We start from the raw sequence: 19,727 nt of genomic DNA on the forward strand, positions 1-19,727 counted from the left end.
TTCTGCTTCCATGTATGATGCCCACATGCCAGAGGAGGGCACCAGACCTCTTTACAGATGGTTGTGAGCCACCATGTGGTTGCTGGGAATTGAACTCAGTACCTTTGGAAGAGCAGGCAATGCTCTTAACCGCTGAGCCATCTCTCCAGCCCCTGTTCACTTCAATCTTAACTGGTTTAAATTTTCAGGCCGCAGTGGCAGGAGGGTATTTAAGGTCATTGAGCACTTGTCATTTCAACCCCGAAGAAAGTTTTGTTGGACATATCTGGCATAACATCAAGTACTTGGAAAAGGAAAACCTCTACTTACTACTCAAGTATTATTGTGGCTTGAATGTGTCCCCTGAAACATTCATGTATTTCCACAAAATTCAGAGGTGTTTAGGTCACAAGGGCCTGCCTCATTCATGAGACTAAGACCCAGCTATAGAAAGCTGCACACGGCCTTTTTTTTTGGGGGGGGGGTTTGCCCTTTGACACCCTGAATATGAGGACATGACACCCCCTCTCTGGAGAAATGCAGGCCTCATCAGCCAACTGAACTTCTCAAAACTTTGGTCTCAGACTTGTGGGCTCCAGAAATGTGAGAAACAACGTCTCTTCGTTATAAACCATCTGTGGTGGTGGCATAGCAACGCAAAACAAACCAAGACACTCGCCTTTTGGAAAACGCAACACACTTGGTAAAAAACTTCATCTTGTAGTAGTACTCCACGAGAGTCCCCTGGGCGTAGACATTCCCTCGTTCCGCTGCTTCCCGTAAGCACTGCAGGGCCGCCTCCGTGTTCTGGTGGATTCCCTGACCGTAAAAGTACATAAGACCAAGTGCACCCTGGGACTCCAGATTCCCATTGCCACAAGCTTCCGAATGCCAGAAAAATGCCTGAGAAATCACAATTTCATTTTGTTATCTGCAGGGTGAGATCACGAGGGGGTTCTAGAAAGAAAAAGGTCTAGAGGCGTGGTTAGGTGACAGGTCTCCAGGAACTAGCTGCACGGTTGCCCTTGGCTGTATTTACATGGGTGTGGAACCCACGCGCTTGGAAGTGCTGAAGTGAGTGTCACTGGCCAGCATTGTTCGTGGCAAAAGAGTGCTCATGTTTTTATCTTTTGACATGTATTCATTAATTGCGTGTGTGCATGTGACCTGTGACAGTCGGTTCTCTCCTTTCTCATGTGGGTTCTGAGGCTCAGTCTCAGGCCATCAGGCTTGGTGGCAAGAATACCTAACTGTGAGCCATCTCACTGGCCCGGCCTTTTTGTTTTTGTGTGTCCTGAGAACCTAGGGGAAAGATAGTGCCACCCACATTAAAAACAGGTCTTCCCACCTCACGCTAACCTAGATAGTCCCCCCACATAAGCCCAGAGGCTTCACTCCTCGGTGATTCGACAGTCAGATTAACTATCACATGACCTAACGCTCTGAATCTGATGTAAAAGTCATTAGGAGTAGAAGCTCAGGCATCAGCAGAACATCTCTGGCTGTTATCTGCCTCTTAGGAATTTGCCCTTAACCCTGCACTGACCAATAGCTCTACATTTCCTTCTCATTGTAGGATTTCCTTCCAGTTATTGTCGTGAGACTACTGTCACAGAAATCCAGTGGCTGTAACTTTTAATTCCTGGTGTGTGTTCTTGCCAGTGTCATTTTGTGCTTTCTCAAATCAGAGGAAGCATCGCTTAACTCAAGCTTCAATGGTTCCGGCCATTATTTCAGGAGTGTGCCTTTTCTTTTAACTTTTGCAGTGCTGTGCTTTGTTGGTTTATCCTTTTCTAGCAGACGCCAGGTTTTCATACCCATAATCTCCTTTGGTAGAAGCAGGGACAGCAGCAGCTGTACATGCTGGAAAGGGCGGAGCTGAGCTCTCAGATTTTTGATGGTCAATCTTGACTGTCAGTTGGGTTGGGTAAGAAATCCCGATGCAGTGAAGCACAGTTTGGGGGGTTTCCATGTGAGGGGTTTCCAAAGGAGATTAAGGGGGATGAACCTGACACCAGCCAATAGCAGCATCAGGGCCAGGAGGATGTCTGCTTCTTGGCTGCAATGAGGTGAGTGTCGGAGAGCAGTTTCAACAAGTATACCACCACTTACCAGAGTAGGGGTTTGGAGGGCAGAAAAGTGAGTGAGGAGGAGGAAGACAAGAGTAAAAATAATAAAAGAGAAACACAGGACAGTACCAGAAGGGAGTTCCAGTGAATACTGAAAAATCCCAACGTTTAATTTTCCATACACTTTTATAACTCAATACAACGGGGGGGGGGGGGGGAGAGGAAGGCAAAAGACTGCTTTAACTGATACAAAAAACAACTAAAACAGTTACCTGCTTTAATACTTAGAGCCATCAAGCCATTAATTCACGAGAAAAGCATTCTGTTGTTTAGGCAGTGAACCCACCCTAGACCAAATATCCTGAAGGTAGCCACTTCCGGGGTCAAACCTCTTAATTCAAAAGAAGGAGCAGAAGTATACTTGAATTCTCTAACCTTGAGTTAGGGTGGAGTGGATCTACTTTAGGACCACCTCAACTCAAAAACACCAAGCAACTACACCCTGGTCAGGGCGTGTAGCCACGCTTGTCAACAACTTTGAGCCAGCTGAAACTCTCAGACAAGGTGAAAATAGGCTCACATTTTTGGGCCTCCACAGGTGAGCACTAAGATATTGTTGTGGTGATGGAAAGTCAAAGATGGGGTCCCAAAGTATGAGCTGCCCCTACATTGTTCAGGAAATGTAAGCGATGTCCAAGCCTTCACACTTACTTCACAGTGTCTTCTCTGGAAAGAACCAGCGAAGCGATTATGAATCTAGATGCTATACCGCTAGTGTTCAAAGGAAGAGGGTTGGGATACAGGTCAGTATTTGAGCGCTAGCAAGGCTGGGGTTTTGCCAGTACCAAAATAAACACATTTTTTAAAGATGGGACGAGAAAGTTACCTTTTCTAACTGTTTGGGCTCTTTCATTGAATAATACAGTCCCAGAATACTTTGCGCCTTCACACTGGCTTTTGGGTTTCCATTGTCTGCAGCAAACAGCCAGAGTCTGAGAGAGAAAACAAGGGGAGTTATTCTTTGTGGCAGCCTTTTGAAGCCCGCAGTTTTACTTCCAGGGACCATTACCTCTCTGCTTCATCATCCGACCTTTTCACACCTCTGCCTTCAAAATAAGCTCTTCCAAGGTTGTAAGCAGCAGCGAATTTTAAGTGTGCTGTCTGGGGGCATGGAGAATCGAGGATTTTCTTCATATAGTTCACTCCTTTTTCCTTCCGCAAAGGAAAAGAACAAACAAACAAACACTAGTCTTTAGTTTAGCTCAAACGGAATGCCTTTCTTCCTATAGGGTACAGTGTTCAAGTTTACCACGTGTGTAAAAGATCACAGATTTATGCATAGGAGTATGTTTACTCTGGGTTTTCAGGGATGGAGGCAAGGAGAGAAAGGTTGTTTAGACTGTGTGCTGACAGGCATTCTCGGGCGCTGCGGAGTGAATATCTTACTCTACCTTCTCTAGCCTGCGTTCTACGGAGTGTGTTCCTTAGTGACGGATGTCTAAAATGGCAACCTTCTTGTGGCATCAGTACCGTGACACCGTTTGCATTCTAACTACGAGTGACAGGACGTCTTCTCTGAGTAAGGGGAGGCTTTGTGAAGAAGCCTGATAGCCCAGGTTTGATCCTGGGATCCACACAGTAGAAGAGGAGCTCTCCTCTGACCTCTATATGTGTTGTGTTGTGGGTGTGCATGCACCCATGTTGTTTTTGTAGAGGACTCTAGTTTGATTCTTAGCACCCAAGCTGGTGGCTCCTAACTCCCTGTGACTCCAGTTCCAGGATATTCATTGCTCCCTTATGACTCCTATAGGTTCCTGCACTCACATGTGCATATGCACATACAGCGCAATTAAAAGTAAAATCATTTTTGAAAGTCAAAATAAAAGAGCATCACTAAGGCATTCTCATAGAAAGCCACCCAAAAGTTTCCTAAGGTGTGGCAGTTCCTCAGCCAATTGTCTGTGGCTCCGAATCTGCTCCCTGACCTTTTCCAGTCCAGAAACTCTGTCCATCCCATGGCCTTACTAATCTTCAGAAATGACTCCTGTTAGTTAAACCAAGACAGCGAATTCCTGGCATTGGGTAGCTTCCTTTCTGGTCCACACACCACAATGCCAAGGCATTTCCGGGTCTCTGGAGCAAACATCTTGCTCTGACTTTCTCTCTTTTGTTTCTCTGTCATCATTTAAGCCTCCACTTGAATGTAACTGTTCTGAATGGTGTTCCACAATCCCAGTGTCAATGCAATGCCCTTTGGTTTCTCAACCAATATTTGTCATTTCAAATGCTGCCCATGGCCCCCAGTTTGTTTTCTTGGGCTGAGTGCTAATCCTGGCTGCTATGGAATGATCCTCTTGTACACTATAAAGATTTGCCAATTAAATTGATTTAATAAAACGCTGATTGGTCGGTAGCCAGGCTGACCAGTAGCCAGGCAGGAAGTATAGGTGAACAAGCAAACTAAGGATGATGGGAAGAAGGACAGAGTCAGGAGTCACCAGTCAGACACAGAGGGAACAGGAGATGAATGTGCCATGCTAATAAAGGTACTGCCATGTGTAAATAAGGAATATGGGTTAACTTCAATTGTAAGAGCAAATTAGTAATAAGCCTAAGCTATTGGCTTAACATTTATAATTCATATAAGGCTCTGTGTGGGTAATTTGGGAAGTAGCTGCCAGGTATTTGGGAAGAGGTAGGACAAGAAGCATCCATTTTCACCGGGGGCAGGAGGACTTAGCCGACAGCCTAAAGCTAAGGCCACTGAAGGCCATAGCTGAACTCAGCAGCAGAGGTCTATTTGGACCCTTGAGTTTAGTTGGTAACTTCAGCTGTCACAGTTGGATCCAGTTATCTGTCTTCCCACATATTCTTAACTCCACAATGCCCTTTGCAGTCCCCCCCCCCACCTATTCCAGTTCTCTCTCAACTGAAAAGGTCTAGTTGGCAATAAAATCCTCACATTCTCTTTCCTCCACTTCTTTTACTTCCTGTGCCTAAACTCTGTGGTCCCATGAGGCTCTCTTTAGGGAAGGTAATATACTGAATGTCCTAATATAGAATAATATTAAATATATTATAATGCTCAAAGATGGAGCTGGCTTTGTTTCACTTTTCCCATGTCATCTCCACCCTATGGATAAGAAGACACACAGAGTATCTACTTATAAATAACTATATTAGTAACTACTTTATAGTTCATAGAACCCACCACTTTTTTAGATCTCTCATTTTCCTTGCCACAGGTCACCCCCTAACACCTGCAGGAAGGCTTTGGCTCTGGGATTAGGTTTCCTCGTGTCATTCCAATGTCTGTTCTGACTTAGTGACCATGAGGAAAGAAAAACCATGTGCTCCAGCCAGAGAGTTAATTGTCATATACAGGGCACCTCCAGTGTCCCCTGCCTACACTCCACATCCTCTCGGCAACCATGGTCATGCCTTAACTACTATCTGGATATCATCTGAAATCACAAGCCACATGCTGTACATGTGTCATTCTACAATCGTCTGGCTTTCCTTCAGTTCTCATGAGTGGTCAGGCCCCACACTGAAGTCCTGGTGCGGGATTCCCCATTGTAGGCAGTCTCCGCCTACAATGTCCCTCGGGTATATAACGTGTCCCTTCTCTCTGGCTAGTTTCCATACTTTATCTTTGATTTTCAGTAGTTTGGCTGTGATGTGAGCCAAGAAAAGTATTGTGTGTGTTTATGTGTACATGTGTGTGTGCATGCGTGTGTGTGTGTGTGTCTCAACCTGGAATTCATAGAACATTCCTGTTCCCTTCTAATTGTAGTTTTCAAGACTAATCTTGTCTCTAGTTTACTTTGGTGTAGTTTCCACAGCCTGTAAATTTTGTTCATTATGTCTTGCCCAGATTGAATCATTATTTTCCATAGAAAGATTTATGCAAAATCATGGTCATCAACAACTTTTACTCCTATTATGGAGGGTTTTATTGGGGGTGGGGTGGGGAAAGATGGTCAAGCTCTGTTTCATGTAGTTCCAAAAATAACCTGAGAATCAATAAAATACCTTTCTTTTCTCACCCTTTATCAGTGTTTAGCTCGCAAGCAAACTTTGAGGGAGTTGTAAGGACATAGAAGTTAGAATGAAATACGTACTTTTTCCAAAAATTTTCATCCCCCCACCTCTCCTTCTCTCCCTCTCCAAAGCTCCCACACCCTCTTCTTCCTCCCTCCCTCCTTCCCTCTCTTCCCCCCTCTCTTCCTCTCTTCTCTCTCTCTCTCTCTCTCTCTCTCTCTCTCTCTCTCTCTCTCTCTCTCTGTGTGCATGTGAGTACAGGTGCCTGTAGAGGTCATAATAATACAACAGATACCTAGGAGATGAAGTTACAGGTTGTTGTGAGCCACTAATTTGGCTGCTGAGTTTGTCTTCTGCAAGAGCAGTAAGTGCTATTAGCGGCTGAGCCCTTTCTTCAGCTCCTGTTTTGATCTTTCGACATAAAACGTCTTGGGAGCTGTTTAGAGGTATACAGGAAATAGCTGACTTATATTTTAGAAAGATGGCCCCGGTGGCTGTAAGAATGATAAAGTGTGTTTTATATTACAATCCAGGTGAGGGGCGCCGTGGGTCTGGAGAAACAGAAGGTCGGGGTAAAGGCCTGGACAGATGTGGAGTGTATTCAACAGACAGCATGAACAGCTGATCACAGAAAATAATTTGCTCCTGCTTGTGAGAAGATTTTGCCTACATTATTCTCTTAACTTTAAAAGGCTGTGTTTTAGGGAAAGAGTAAATTTGATTTTTCAAAATAGGCTTACCATGAAGAAATGAAGCATTTCATGGAATTTTTAGCTCACACTGAAACCATGAGGGCTTCCTTCATTTAAACTATCGAAGCAGTATGGTGTATTTACAGGTTTCCTCGTGTTGAATCACTAAACTTCTGGCGGGATGTATCCTCTCCTTCCCCTGCATCACCGAGTACATTTGTGACAGGGGGAAACATTTCACCACAGTATCAGGCGGTTGGCACGGTGATTTTTCTCCGAAGACAGACTCTTTCTCTAGTTAAGTTCCTTGGAAACTCACTGGAAGTAGGACCTTGATGAACAGTGTCACCACGAGGCCACAAGGTTGGATACTCAGCGTCTACTATAGATCTGATAGCTAGTCATATAGCATTGAACAAAATAGACACACCTCCTGGTGTGTCAAGCTTGCCTTCCAATGAGGGATCAATAAGTTAAACAGAAAATAAGACAGTAAGTAGCCATTACAACTATGAAGAAATAAAGAGCACTATTTTACAGTCTAAGAAGAAAACATCTCATCAAAGACCGGAATTCACAGAAGACACAGGAAAGGATGGGAGTGATGCTCTGGGGGAGAAAGTGGGACCAGCATACTTGTCTTACAGAAGAAAGCAAAAGGAGAGAGCACAGAAAGAGGCAGGAAGGGGCAGGGGGCAGGAAGGAGCCGGTAGGGTTTCGAAGAATCATGATAGCTTGTTCAGGAAGCAATCCATGGATGACAACAGCCTTGACCGACAGACAGATTGAAGTTGGTAGTCAACTATTTCTTTGGTAAGTTTAAATTTTTTCTCTCTCTTTTTTTTTCTGATAAATTCTTTTTGGCCAGAGGTGACTGTATCAAAGATTTTAAAAAGACATGCCTGTGAATATTAATTCATCACTATAATTTTCTTTAGTACTTACTTCTTAAACTTCACGTTAAATGATGCTATAATTCTTGTGATGGTTTACATTGAAATGATTTCAATGTAAACAGGGGAGCTGTTCAAACGCGCAGATAAAAATAAAACCAGTGCTTGGAAGTGATTTTCATTCTGGAGGAAGACATGGGACATTGCATGGCGTGGATGCCTGATGAACGTGCTATGGCATCAGCTTGCTTCGTGGAGAAATGGCTACCTCACCCATAATTCCTCTGTTAGGTCTTCTCTTCTTCTAATTCTTAGTTAATTTTGGCAGCCAACTGATTGAGATCTTGTCATTGCAATCCCCAGTAATACCAAAGAAGCACATGAGGTGGCAGTAGCGTGAACGTCAGAACTGGTCTCGAGACTTTTAACCATCTTTTTGTATTTTATCTTATATTTATATTTTATTATATTTTTATCTAATTAACGTGCCTATATATGTATGTATGCCTGTATGTGTGGGGTGAGCACAAGTCATGGTGGGTGTGAGGTTAAAAGATAACTTTTTGGGGGAGTCAGCTCTCTCCTTCCACTAGGTAGGTCCCAAGAGTGAAATCAGACCCTGAGGTTTGGCAGCAAACACCGTTTTGCACCTAGGATCTCATATGGATACATTCTGATACCCGGATAACATTCTTTCAAAGAACTCTGGGTTTTGTAACAATTTAATGTTGCTATCAAAATAATACCCTTGAAAACCTAGCAGGTAAGGGAAGACAGCTGAAGAAGGTATATCAGATTCTTTCTTCCCTGTGTTGGACTCGATGTTATTTAATAAATCCAACAGATCAAGGGGAAACAAGATCAGATGAGACAACCTTGTTTTGCAGATGTTAAGAATTCTGAATTCATCAGTCAGTTCATAGGTCTAATAGTTTCACAGTCATCAGCTCTTCATCTTACTGGTGATTCATCTTGTTCAAAATGTTTTTGAGAGTGGGTTTTAATACGGTTCCCTAAAAGCTGTTTTATCATTTGAAGACTGAAAAAGATTGATGGAGTGAGGATGTCTACTTACGTTCCTAGCCTTAACTGTTTTACTTGATTCATCTTGCAGAGGTGCGAATAGAACTAGATCATCACACAGGCCAGCAGCTCCGGCTTTGAGCTAAACTCCCAGGCGATTTAACATAGACTGAGGGCTTTAATGGGCAGAAGAAATGGAAACTACTTCAGAGAGTACAGTTAGGATGGTCCATGGAAAGTCAGGGAGCCCTGTTTGAGCCCAGTCTCCTCTGTATATGATTTAAGTGACCAAGTGGCTTATTTATCTCCAGCACTGTTTTGTTGTTGTTGTTTTGGTTTGGTTTTTGAGACAGGATTTTCCTGGCTAACAGTCCTAGCCTACAGCCTCTGTAGACCAGGCTGATTTTGAACTAACACAGATCTACCTGCCTCTGCCTTTCCCTCCCGACTGCTGGACCCTCTGCCTGACCCTCTCCAGCACTATTAATGGGCAGTTGTTGGTTACACATATTTTCCGTGATAATCTTAGTTCATATGCTGACTTGGCTGGAGAAGCTGGATTTCAGCTACCAAAGGGCATCTCCTAACTTTGTTCACGTTGCTGCTTCCTCTGTCTAAATGCTTTTTTAAAAAAAAAATTGGAAAGGTTCAGTCTATGCCACCTGTCTGATGGAAACCTTCCTGACTGCACCTTTGTATCTGGCACGTGTGTATCTTAGTCTATAATGTTGCTTAGCGTCACTAACAATCTTCCTCAGACCGCCAATCCCTTCCCTTCTCATCCTTGGTTATCCGGCACCTCAGACTGTTCTGACATCATCTGTAGTGTTGACGTGGTGAAGACTGAGTAAATAATCCATTAAGCCAATGGATTCAGTCTGTGCAGTTCACAAGAGCTGAGTCCGTAACTCACAGGTTGCATTTAGTAAGTGCTGCTAGTACAGGAAGTGGGGATGGATCTTTTAAGTTTCGTTTATGCCACTAAAACATTTTGTTTGTTTTATTTTATTTTAACACACACACACACATACACAAGCACACACACACCCAGATATTTTTCCTGAATGTATTTCTATGCACTGTACGCATGCCTGGTTTTCATAGAGGCCAGAAGGGGGCACCAGATCCCCTGCAACTAGTCTCAGATATTGTGAGCTGCCATACCAGTGTTGGGAATTGAGCCTAGGGCCTCTGGAAGAGCAACCAGTGCTCTTAACCACCGAGCCATCTCTCCAGCCCCTGTTTGTTTGTCTTTTAAAAATTATTTTAAGTCATGTGTGTATGTGCATATGTGTATGGGGGGGCAGTGTGCATATGGGCACCGCAGTCATGGAGACTACATCCTACCAACTTCAAACAAGTAGTTAATAAAATGCCTTGCATTTAGTGCAAATATTCCTCTTATCTACCATTCATCCATTCATTTCATTGCACGATAAAAAAAGAGTCAAAAGTAGAAAATTTGGGCACCTAAAGTGTAGGCCCCACTGATAGCTTTATACAAGACTGAAAAAGAAGAAAATGAATAAAGGATGTCTCTGTGTTCTGTGTTTTTATATGTTGCTATTCAGTCTTGTTAGCAACTCTGTTAGGTTAATGACTTATTTCGTAAATGTACATAATATATGAAATTTACATAAAATATTCAATTGGTAATGTCTTGCTAAAATTTTTGTATTGACAAGGGGTCCACCCAGTGCTAGGTCTAGATTTAGCTCAAAGGTGGACCATAGTCAGTCATCAAGGTCAGCTATGGCCAAGGGCGTGGTGACATTTTATTTGTATTTTAATAAATAAGGCTTGCCCGAAGATGAGAGTGCAAAGCTAAGCCGCTAGAGGCCAGGGAGAGGTGGCATACACCTTCAGTCCCAGGACTCGGGAGACAGAGGCGGACAGATCTCTGTGAGTTTAAGACTACTTTGGGCTGCACAAGATCCAGAAACAGATCCCAGTGTTTGGGAGTCACACAGATCTAGGGAGGTGGAGACAGGAGCGACATGGTTGGCAGAGAGAGGAATATAAAGGGGAAGAGACAGGAACTCACTGGAGTGTGGAGTCGGAGGTTTGGTTGGAGACACGGTGCAGTCTCAGCAGTCTGGGGATCGACCCTTGGGTCTGAGCATTGGTAGAGGGAAAAGGTCTCTCTAGTGGCTGACTGTTCTGTTTCTCTGATCTTCAGCTTTAATCCCGGTATCTGTCTCTGAGTTTTTATTATTTGTGCTACACAAGGGAGAGGGGCAATGGCAGACCTATCTCCAAGGCGGTTTATTCTTATCTTAAAGAGTTCAGAAATATAAATTCATATTCACAAGACCAGACTGTCAGCCAAGGCTTGAAACCTGTGGGGAAGTCGAGATTAGAAAACCCACGTACACTTAGAATTTGGAATTTGAGACCCTTATGGATAGGGCAGATTTGCTCATGAACACAGAAAGATATGTCTAAGTACTCTTGAAAATTAAAAATTAAGTTTTTAATTGTTATTTGGGGAGCATTTGAAATTTATTTGTACAATGAGAAAAAAATTGGAGTGAGAAATTCAAATTATAATAATGTTCTTCAGAACTTAGTTTCTTTTCTTTTTTTTTTGGTTTTTCGAGACAGGGTTGCTCTGTAGCTTTGGAGCCTGTCCTGGAACTAGCTCTGTAAACCAGGCTGGTCTCGAACTCACAGAGATCCGCCTGCCTCTGCCTCCCGAGTGCTGGGATTAAAGGTGTGCACCACCATTGCCCGGCTTGAACTCAGTTTCTTTACCCTCTGTCTTCAACAAGATAATTTACATAGGCCTACAATTATTACTCATGAGCAAATGATTTCAGTGCAGGTATTAGAGTGATAATGTAGATCATTACATTCTGAAGAAGCATTTTATGTGTATTTTAATAAATAAAGATTGCTTGAAGATCAGAGAGTAAAGATCAGAGAATAAGCCCCACTGGTCAGCCTTTCAGACCAGGCATTAGTAACAAACACCTTCAATCCCAGGAGCCACCCTAGTTGCCATAGAAACCAGTGGTGCATGCCTTTAATCCCAGTGGTGCAGGCCTTTAATCCCAGCCCTAGAAATGACTACAAAATGGGACACAGTCTCATTCTGAGATTCCTGGAGGCAGGATCGCCATTTCGAACTGAGATTAAGGTAAGAGCCAGTGGCTGACGGCTTTGCTTTTCTGGTCTTCAGGTTGAATCCCAATTATCTCTGAGATTTTATTGATCATGGTTCAATATTCATTAACAAGGAAGGGCATTCACAATTATTATAGTAAAAAAAGATATTACAAATTGATATATATTGTATGTTTTTCCCAAAGTGTTTTTTTAATAAATCTATATGTATGCGTGTTACATATGTGTGTGTAAACACACATATACATGCAATACACATACACAGTTATTCTTTGACACCCTCAGTGATTGGTTCTAAGACCTTCATGCATATAAAAGTCATGGATGCTCAGGTCCCTATACAAAGTGGCACAGTATTTGCATATAATCAAGGTACATCCTGTCGAATATTTTGTTATTGATAGATTGCTTATAAAATACTCTCAGAAAACTTTAATATAGGACTGTACTATCCATTCCATTTTAATGTTTTAATTTTTATTATTTTTTTAAATTAAAGTTTCAGTATGGGTGCACATATGCCACGGTGCACGCGTGGAGACCAGCGGGCAATTTTTGCAGCTCAATTCTCTCTTTTAACCTTTAGGGCCAGGGTTCGAACTTAGGTCGTCTGACTTGCTCAGCAAACACTTTCACCCACTTAGCCATTTTGCTGACTCATATCATTTTGGATGCCCTTTGTCAATAAACAAAATCTATGTCATATTAATACCTGCATTGTAATCGGGTAACAATAGCAAGTATTCACATTTGGTGGTAGAATTTGAAGCGATTCAGTTTTTATTTTCTAAATTTTATCTACATTCGTATAGCTTTGTAATCATTTTTTAAGACTAAGGGAAAATATTTTCAACAGCACATTGAGAGCTAGTGGTAGCAACGAGCATTTTTTGGTGGTTGAGTTGTAAGTAGACGCTTACAAATGACCCTTACAGACTCTCACTGTGCAACTGAGAAAATCTATGACAAATCGTCTAAGTCATTTCTCAGGCAAAATCACCAAAAATCTTTCCCCAGAGTGCCTACTTCTGACTTTGGCCTCTTAAAATGGAAAACCATAGACATTTGTGTGACTTGCACAGCATATAAGAATTCTTCTATGTAAATTTTATGTGAAATTTCTAACGTGAACATTCACGGGATGTCTATAATTTTTTCAGGAAACATATGAACATCTAGAAGGGCACATTGTTAGTCATGAGATCCATATTCAGAAAAATAATTTGAGCTCTTGCCCATCCCTAGACCGCAATAAAGGAAACTCCATGATAAACTGTCTTCAGTGAGAGATGAATCAGTCCTGAGAGGCATCCAGTGAACTAGAAGTGGGGGCAGATATTCCCTTGCTCACCGTGTAAAGAAAAACACAGTGGCACCTTCAACATGGAAGCTTTTTTTGAGGATAAGTCCCCGTTCTTCATACAGAGGAGGACACCACTGATGAACCAGAACATTCTGTAGCAGTTGGGGATGGCCACTCAAGTTCAAGGACAGAGAGGCTCACTGTTTCTGACAGTTGAATCTAGTTATGTCAAAAAAAAAAAAAAAAACCTTTTTAAGTTAGATTGGGAGCTGAAGGAGGACAAAGTGGAAAGAGATCAAAAGAAATTAACTTTGTCTTTTATACATGTGTACAGTGACATCAGTAATCATTCAAAGACTAAAAAAAAATTAAATATTAAGATGTAAAAGTGGAGACAAGCCATTAAACCACTGCAGTGGAATCTTAAACATGGTGCACAGGACTTTAACTTACAGCATTTGAGACAGTCCCCAGCCCGTCATAATACATCACGCCTAGTTGATAAATTGCTTGATGATCGTTCTCCTGGATTTCTTCAAACTGTGCCAAGGCTTCTTCATACCAGCCCTGAAAGCCCCAGAGAATAGTTCATTTCATTATGTGTTTAAAGTAACAACCCTGGACTCAAGCGTCAAATGGTCATCTATGCCTAAGGATGCACAATTAACAGATGGTGCCGCCATATTGGAAATGGCCCAAACTTTTTGCTTAAGTCATTGGGCCATGCCATCTCCGACAGGTGGGTACCCCGAGGCCTCAGAGGATAGTTAGGTCAAAGAAGGTCCCAACATGCAAAGGTAAGAGAGAAAGGAGGATGTGAATACAGTCTCTGCATGCATTGGGCAAAGCTGTCTTGTGGGAGGTAAACTCTTTGCTTGAGCCATATTTAGACTCATAATTGAGACTCATTTCCTGAGTCTCAAAGGGACATGAGGGGCTGGGGACAGATCCTTGGGACCTGAAGAAAAATCAAAGCTCTGTTACTGAAAACTATATGATAGCACAGAGAATTTTTCTTACGTCTACCTACCGAGCTATCCCACCATAATTTGAAGTAAAAAAAGAAATGGTCTCCTCATGATGTGTAAAATATATGAAAAGCTACTTTTCAGGGAATTCAATTATTAATGATATACAAATAGTTTATGAATGAGCTTACATATTGTGAATCAAACTATAATATATATGTTATCAATTTGCAGTGTGAAAAATGGGTCTTTCTAAATGACTCCTTCAGAATAACTTTAGTGAAGAAAGACCAGATAGCTCCTAAGTCTTACGTCTGTGTGCCACACATGGTCACAAAACCATAGCCTATGTGGCTATGCCCGAGTTTCTCAGGCATAATGACGTAAGAAATTCACCTGAAGCTGGGCAGTGGTGGCGCACGCCTTTAATCCCAGCACTTGGGAGGCAAAAACAGGCGGATCTCTGTGAGTTCGAGGCCAGCCTGGTCTACAAGAGCTAGTTCCAGGACAGGCTCCAAAGCTATGGTGAAACCCTGTCTCAAAAAAACAACAAAACAAAACAAAACAAAAAATTCACCTGAAAGTTTGCTATGACCATCGGCTGCCTCTACTTATTGTGTGACGCTGAGGATGGAACCCAAGGTCTTATCTACCCTATATAATTGCCCCATTAAAACTCAAATAACCCCCAACAATGAAGTACTAACAACACAATTATACAAAAAAAAAAAAAGACCAAAAATGGTACCTCTTCAAAATAGAGTTGACCTCTTAGAAAATACGCCATAGCATCCCCTCTTTTTATTCTTTCTTTCAGGTACTGCAATGCTGTATCCACCAGATTAGCATGACCGTAATAATCTGAGTCAGAAAGGTAAAAACTGCATTAACCACACAACGTGAATGTTCTCTCTTGAAGCCATACGTAACGGAGAATTCATTAGATGCTGTTAGTATCAGTTTCTTGCCCACTTCTAGTTCCTAAAACTTGGCTCCAAGGAAGAATACGCCCTAAGCAAAATCATGATCATGGCACCTAGTGTATGTAACACCTTACATAACCAATAAATGCTCATTGAGTCTGAGACTGCTGCTCCTTGCCAGGTAGGCACTTGAACACAGTCTCTGCATGCACTGGGCAAAGCTGTCTTGTGGGTGAGGTAAAGTCTTTGCTTGAGCCATATTTAGTATTTAGAACTACTGATCAAATGAGCTGGCTATCTTTTTTTTTTTTTTTTTTTTTTTTTTTTTTTTTTGGACAGGTTTCTCTGTAGCTTTGAAGCCTATCCTGGAACTGGCGCTTGTAAACCAAGCTGGCCTCAAACTCACAGAGATCCACCTGCTTCTGCCTCTCAAGTGCACCACCACTGCCCGGCTCTCCATTTCAGCTTTTAAGGTTTATATAAATAGCTTTAAATACCCATTTGCAGTAAAGCACTATGCCACACTCTCTGAGGGGAGCAACACCCAGCTTTTCTGTTTTAGAAGCTGATCCTTAAGTCCTGAGGGTAGATCCTAATCAGGCCTTGAGACAGCTCCAGGGTCAGCTGCTGTCTGAGTTAAGAAAGTTGCCAGCCTCCAGGAGAGCCTGAACCGAGTAGAGCATTGACTACCTCCTCGAAACCAAGGATATGTCTTTCCTTTCTTGTTTATTCTAGCAAAAACGGAATTTCTGCAAAAATATTTTCCAAGCAAAGATTAAACATTCAGATTTTTATACCAGGCTTTTCCTTCTTCCACTGGAAGAATTTCTGTTGTTCAGTAGCATACTGAGACAGAGAGAAAGGGTTTTTGGGCAACTTTTCACTGGTGAGTTTCATCCTGTTTCCACCGCGTGGATCCTGTAAACAAGGAGAACAAATATGATGATTAAAATTTCTTCTTCCAGAAAAGCACGACGGGAAACTTTACTCCTCGGTGGAACTTATTCTAAAAGCATCTACGAGACATTGCCTGGCCGCAGGACCCCGAGTTAGCAGCAATTCCTTTCCGAAGGCGAGTTCACACGTGACCGCCTGTCATTCACAACTGCTGCCCTTCAGTGGCAGCCGACAACACTGCTCTCAAAGAGATGGTTCCTGTCACTAGGGACTTTCTGGATCTTTCTAACTGAAGCTTACCGGAGTAATCCATTTCATATGAAAGCCTTTGTCCTTTTTACCTGGGAATACACTGTATTTTAGCTGTGTCGCTCAGTTTTCTCTTCCAGTCTGTATTGAACTGCCATGTTACCAGATGGACCACCGCTGTGTGGTGAATCAGAGCCTTCATATAAAGTGTAGGGGCGACCTCATTTGGGATGGAGGAGTCCAGGTTGGCCTAGGCTGAGGGTAGCGAGGACAGCAAACTCTGTTGTTGCTATGTTTTTTTTTCCCCCCTTTCTTTCTTGCTTGCTCTTTGACATTCTACTGGTTCAAGTTACTTCCACCAATCAGGAGCCAGCTCCCAGGGAAGGCCTCTGATTGGTGGCCTACAGAAGACCCGCAAGAGAACCTTTGTGTGATTGGAAAGCTGTGTTTATATACTTACAGGGTGCTGTTTTAGGCAACATGCTGCTTCATAAGCGAGAGTGAGACTCAAAAGGAGGAGGAACGATTAAGCAACGACAGCAACAAAGCCACTGAAATGTCTGCATGTGGCAGCACGGGGTTTGGGGGGGGGGCGGGGGGGATGGCTCAGCAGTTAAGAGTGCTAGAGTTTAATTCCCAGCCAACCACGTGGCATTTTTCACAACTGTCTATAACCCTAGTTCCAGGGGGTCACATGCCCTCTTCTGGTTTATTCAGGCACACTTGGTACAAATACATTCACGCAAGCAAACCACTCAAAAATCAAAAACAATTTTCAAAAGCAACAATGGGAACAAAGTGCTTCCAGAGGCTCTTAACCCACTTTGGGTGGGTCACAGCACTCGTCGCTCCAGCTTCAGGAAGTGACCGCCCGCCCTCTTCTGGCTTCTGCTGTCACCTGCACACGTGTGATATTTACATATAAAAATTTAAAAGAAAATCCTTAAAAAAACTAAAGTAATTGTATTTCAAGATCTAGGTTTCCAATAAGACTGTAAAATTCCCTCATGAACAAAGCAACCTGTGTAAGACATTTGGAAGGAAACGATCCAGACAGAATGAGAGCTCCCTGTCATTCACAAACTGGGCAGCAGGTCTTCATTTCACTGATGACATTAACACAGTATGCTACTGTTTCAAAAGGGCTAGAGCAGCCGTTCCCAACCTTCCTAATGCTGTGACCCTTTAATACAGTTCCTCATGTTGTGGGGACCCCCAGCCATAAGATCATTTTCATTGCTACTTCATAACTGTAATTGTGCCACTGTTATGAATCATAATGTAAATATCTGAGGTGCAGGATATCTGATGTTTGATCCCCACGGGGGTTGCCAACCCCTGGTTTGGAGAAACCTTGGAAAATTCAAGAAAGGGACTAGAAATAAAATAAAGCACTAACCACGCCTTACCGTATTTAAATTTACGCTGTTGTCTTGGCTTATGAGACTGCACATGACTTCTGTTGCTTTATCGACTTAAAAAGAAGTACTTCAGAGGGCCTGAAAAACAACAGAGAAATGTTTCATTCAGGCCTACTGAATGTTGGGTTTGTTTTGTCTTGTCTTTTTAAAGTGCTGGCTCTTATAAAACGTGAGGAAATGGTGATCATTTTGAACACACGAGGAAACAGGCAGGGCAGGAAGGTGATCCACTTAGTAGCAAAGCTGCTGGTTGGCAAGGGCGCCCTGCTGCCCATGAATTACTTTGTTTTATCTCTCAAGAAAAAAAAAAGTAGAGTGATTATAACGTTTGTGTTAGAACTGTGGGCCTTCCGCTTTAAGAAGCTGGTCATCTTGAGAAACTGGCTCTGCAGTCTGTAGAAATTGGTGCCACCATTAATCCTACCGATTGAGACCGAGGTCACTACCACAGTGGAAAGCCAAATTTGAAGCCCGCTTTAATTAAATGGTGGCCAGATGGATGGCTCTGACCAGGTCCATACCCTAGAAATGGCCGAGGATTAAGCGTGGCAAGGGCTTAAGAAGGAGAATCCATAAATCATTGCATTTCCAATAAGGTCCAATCAGGGGCAAGCACACATCCTGACATATTTCCTGCCTACACACCTCCCACCCACTTGTGTGATCAAGCACATCCTGTGCCGACGGGTCAAACAAACTTGTTTAGGGGAGTAAGAACGCATAGCTTCTTAAGTTACCTCTTATAAACATTAACCTCCAGCATTTCAGGAACTCTCTGTCCTTGGGCAAGGGGCTTGCGGATCAGAGGCATTTTTCTTTCGTGGATCTCTAAGGCATAGTAATTAAAATGTAACCTTGGCTCTCACAGCTACATCCTCTCAAGTTTGTACCCTGGATGGACATAGAGAACTGACAGCCTACGCTGTGAACACAAGCAAATCAAGCCCTGCTCCCCAAAGACATTCTGAAAGTCAGCCTGTCTGCTTGGTTTGGGCATTGTCTTTGAAATCTTGGTCCTTGGCCCCAGGCTGTTCATAGCAGCTGTCCTTAATTCTCAACTTTAATCTAGCTCTCCCGACGTTCTCATAATACGTATAATTGCTCTCCCACGCCTAGGCCTGACCACGATCCCCACAGTCATGAGGCTGTCTCGAACCAAAGCTAATTTCTGAGCATCAATTTCCACTCTGATTTCCAACAGGCAGAGCTGCTGGAATAGGTTCATTCAAATTTAGTGCTTTCAAGATGCAAGACAGGAGCTAAGAAAAGATTTTAAATGTGAGCGTCTGGATTGATTCTTCCACATTCTGACATTCAGCTTAAAGTCACCTGACGCTGTGCAGCTGTGTGCATACCATGTTGTGAACCTAGACCATCCTGGGATAAAAACAGGGGGCGCTCGTTAATAACATATCCTCTGAAGAGAACCTGTGGTTTTGAATTTTTTATTACGATCCTTTATGTGTTTGTGTTTACGCTGCAGGGCTCGCTTCTCCCCTTCTACCATGTGGTTCCTGGTGCACAAGCCTGGCCCTAAGAGGCTTTGCCTACTGAGCGTCTCCGTCACCAGAGCGTGTGACTCGGTGGGGGAGACTGGGTGAAGCGGGTGATGTTCCCTTCTCAGATCCTCCTTAGCGCCCCTATGCCTATGAAGTCAGCTGCTCTGAGTGCTAGCTGACAACAGCTCACACCACCCCGTTCTGTACGTTTGTCCCTAGTCAGTCTGTACATTTGTCCCTAGTCAGTCATGAGTCTGGCAGACAAACCACTTAGACCATTGTCCTATTAAAAGAGGCAATCCAGCCAGGCTGTGGTGGTGCACAGCTTTAATCCCAGCGCTTGGGAGGCAGAGGCAGGCGAATCTCTGAGTCTGAGGCCAGCCTGGTCTACAGAGCAAGTTCCAGGACAGCCAGAGCTCCATAGAGCTGAATGCGGGGTTGGGGGTGGATGGGTGGCGGCAATCCATGCGAGGTGCTCCTGAATGTATGAAGAATGCGAGGGGCTCTGTGTTCTTCCGAGAGCCTTTCTTGGGGTGTGCTTTCAGTTAGTAACCTTAAAGGAAATGGTAATGCACCCCCACAGGCACAGGGGAGGCTTGCTTTCCTAAGCAGACATGGAGTGGCCCAAGGTTAGCATGCCT

The 19,727-nt window shown here is 43.1% G+C and overlaps 1 protein-coding gene across 1 annotated transcript in view; it reads right to left on the bottom strand.

Annotated features, from left to right (window-relative positions):
- Lrp2bp (LRP2 binding protein) overlaps window positions 1–19,727 on the bottom strand; it is a 31,627-nt gene that overhangs the window by 4,110 nt on the left and 7,790 nt on the right. The window contains exons 2-8 of the mRNA XM_050147249.1: window positions 17,576–17,665; window positions 15,818–15,938; window positions 14,846–14,958; window positions 13,583–13,696; window positions 3,118–3,260; window positions 2,935–3,040; window positions 659–882 (exon numbers count right to left, since the gene is read on the bottom strand). Coding sequence (XP_050003206.1) covers window positions 659–882; window positions 2,935–3,040; window positions 3,118–3,260; window positions 13,583–13,696; window positions 14,846–14,958; window positions 15,818–15,938; window positions 17,576–17,620 — 866 coding nt within the window. The 5' untranslated portion in view covers window positions 17,621–17,665. The remainder of the gene's footprint in view (window positions 1–658; window positions 883–2,934; window positions 3,041–3,117; window positions 3,261–13,582; window positions 13,697–14,845; window positions 14,959–15,817; window positions 15,939–17,575; window positions 17,666–19,727) is intronic.

This window comes from Alexandromys fortis, unplaced genomic scaffold (assembly GCF_014885135.2).
Source record: "Alexandromys fortis isolate MF-2015 unplaced genomic scaffold, M_Fortis_MF-2015_v1.1 scaffold_32, whole genome shotgun sequence".
NCBI lineage: Eukaryota > Metazoa > Chordata > Mammalia > Rodentia > Cricetidae > Alexandromys > Alexandromys fortis.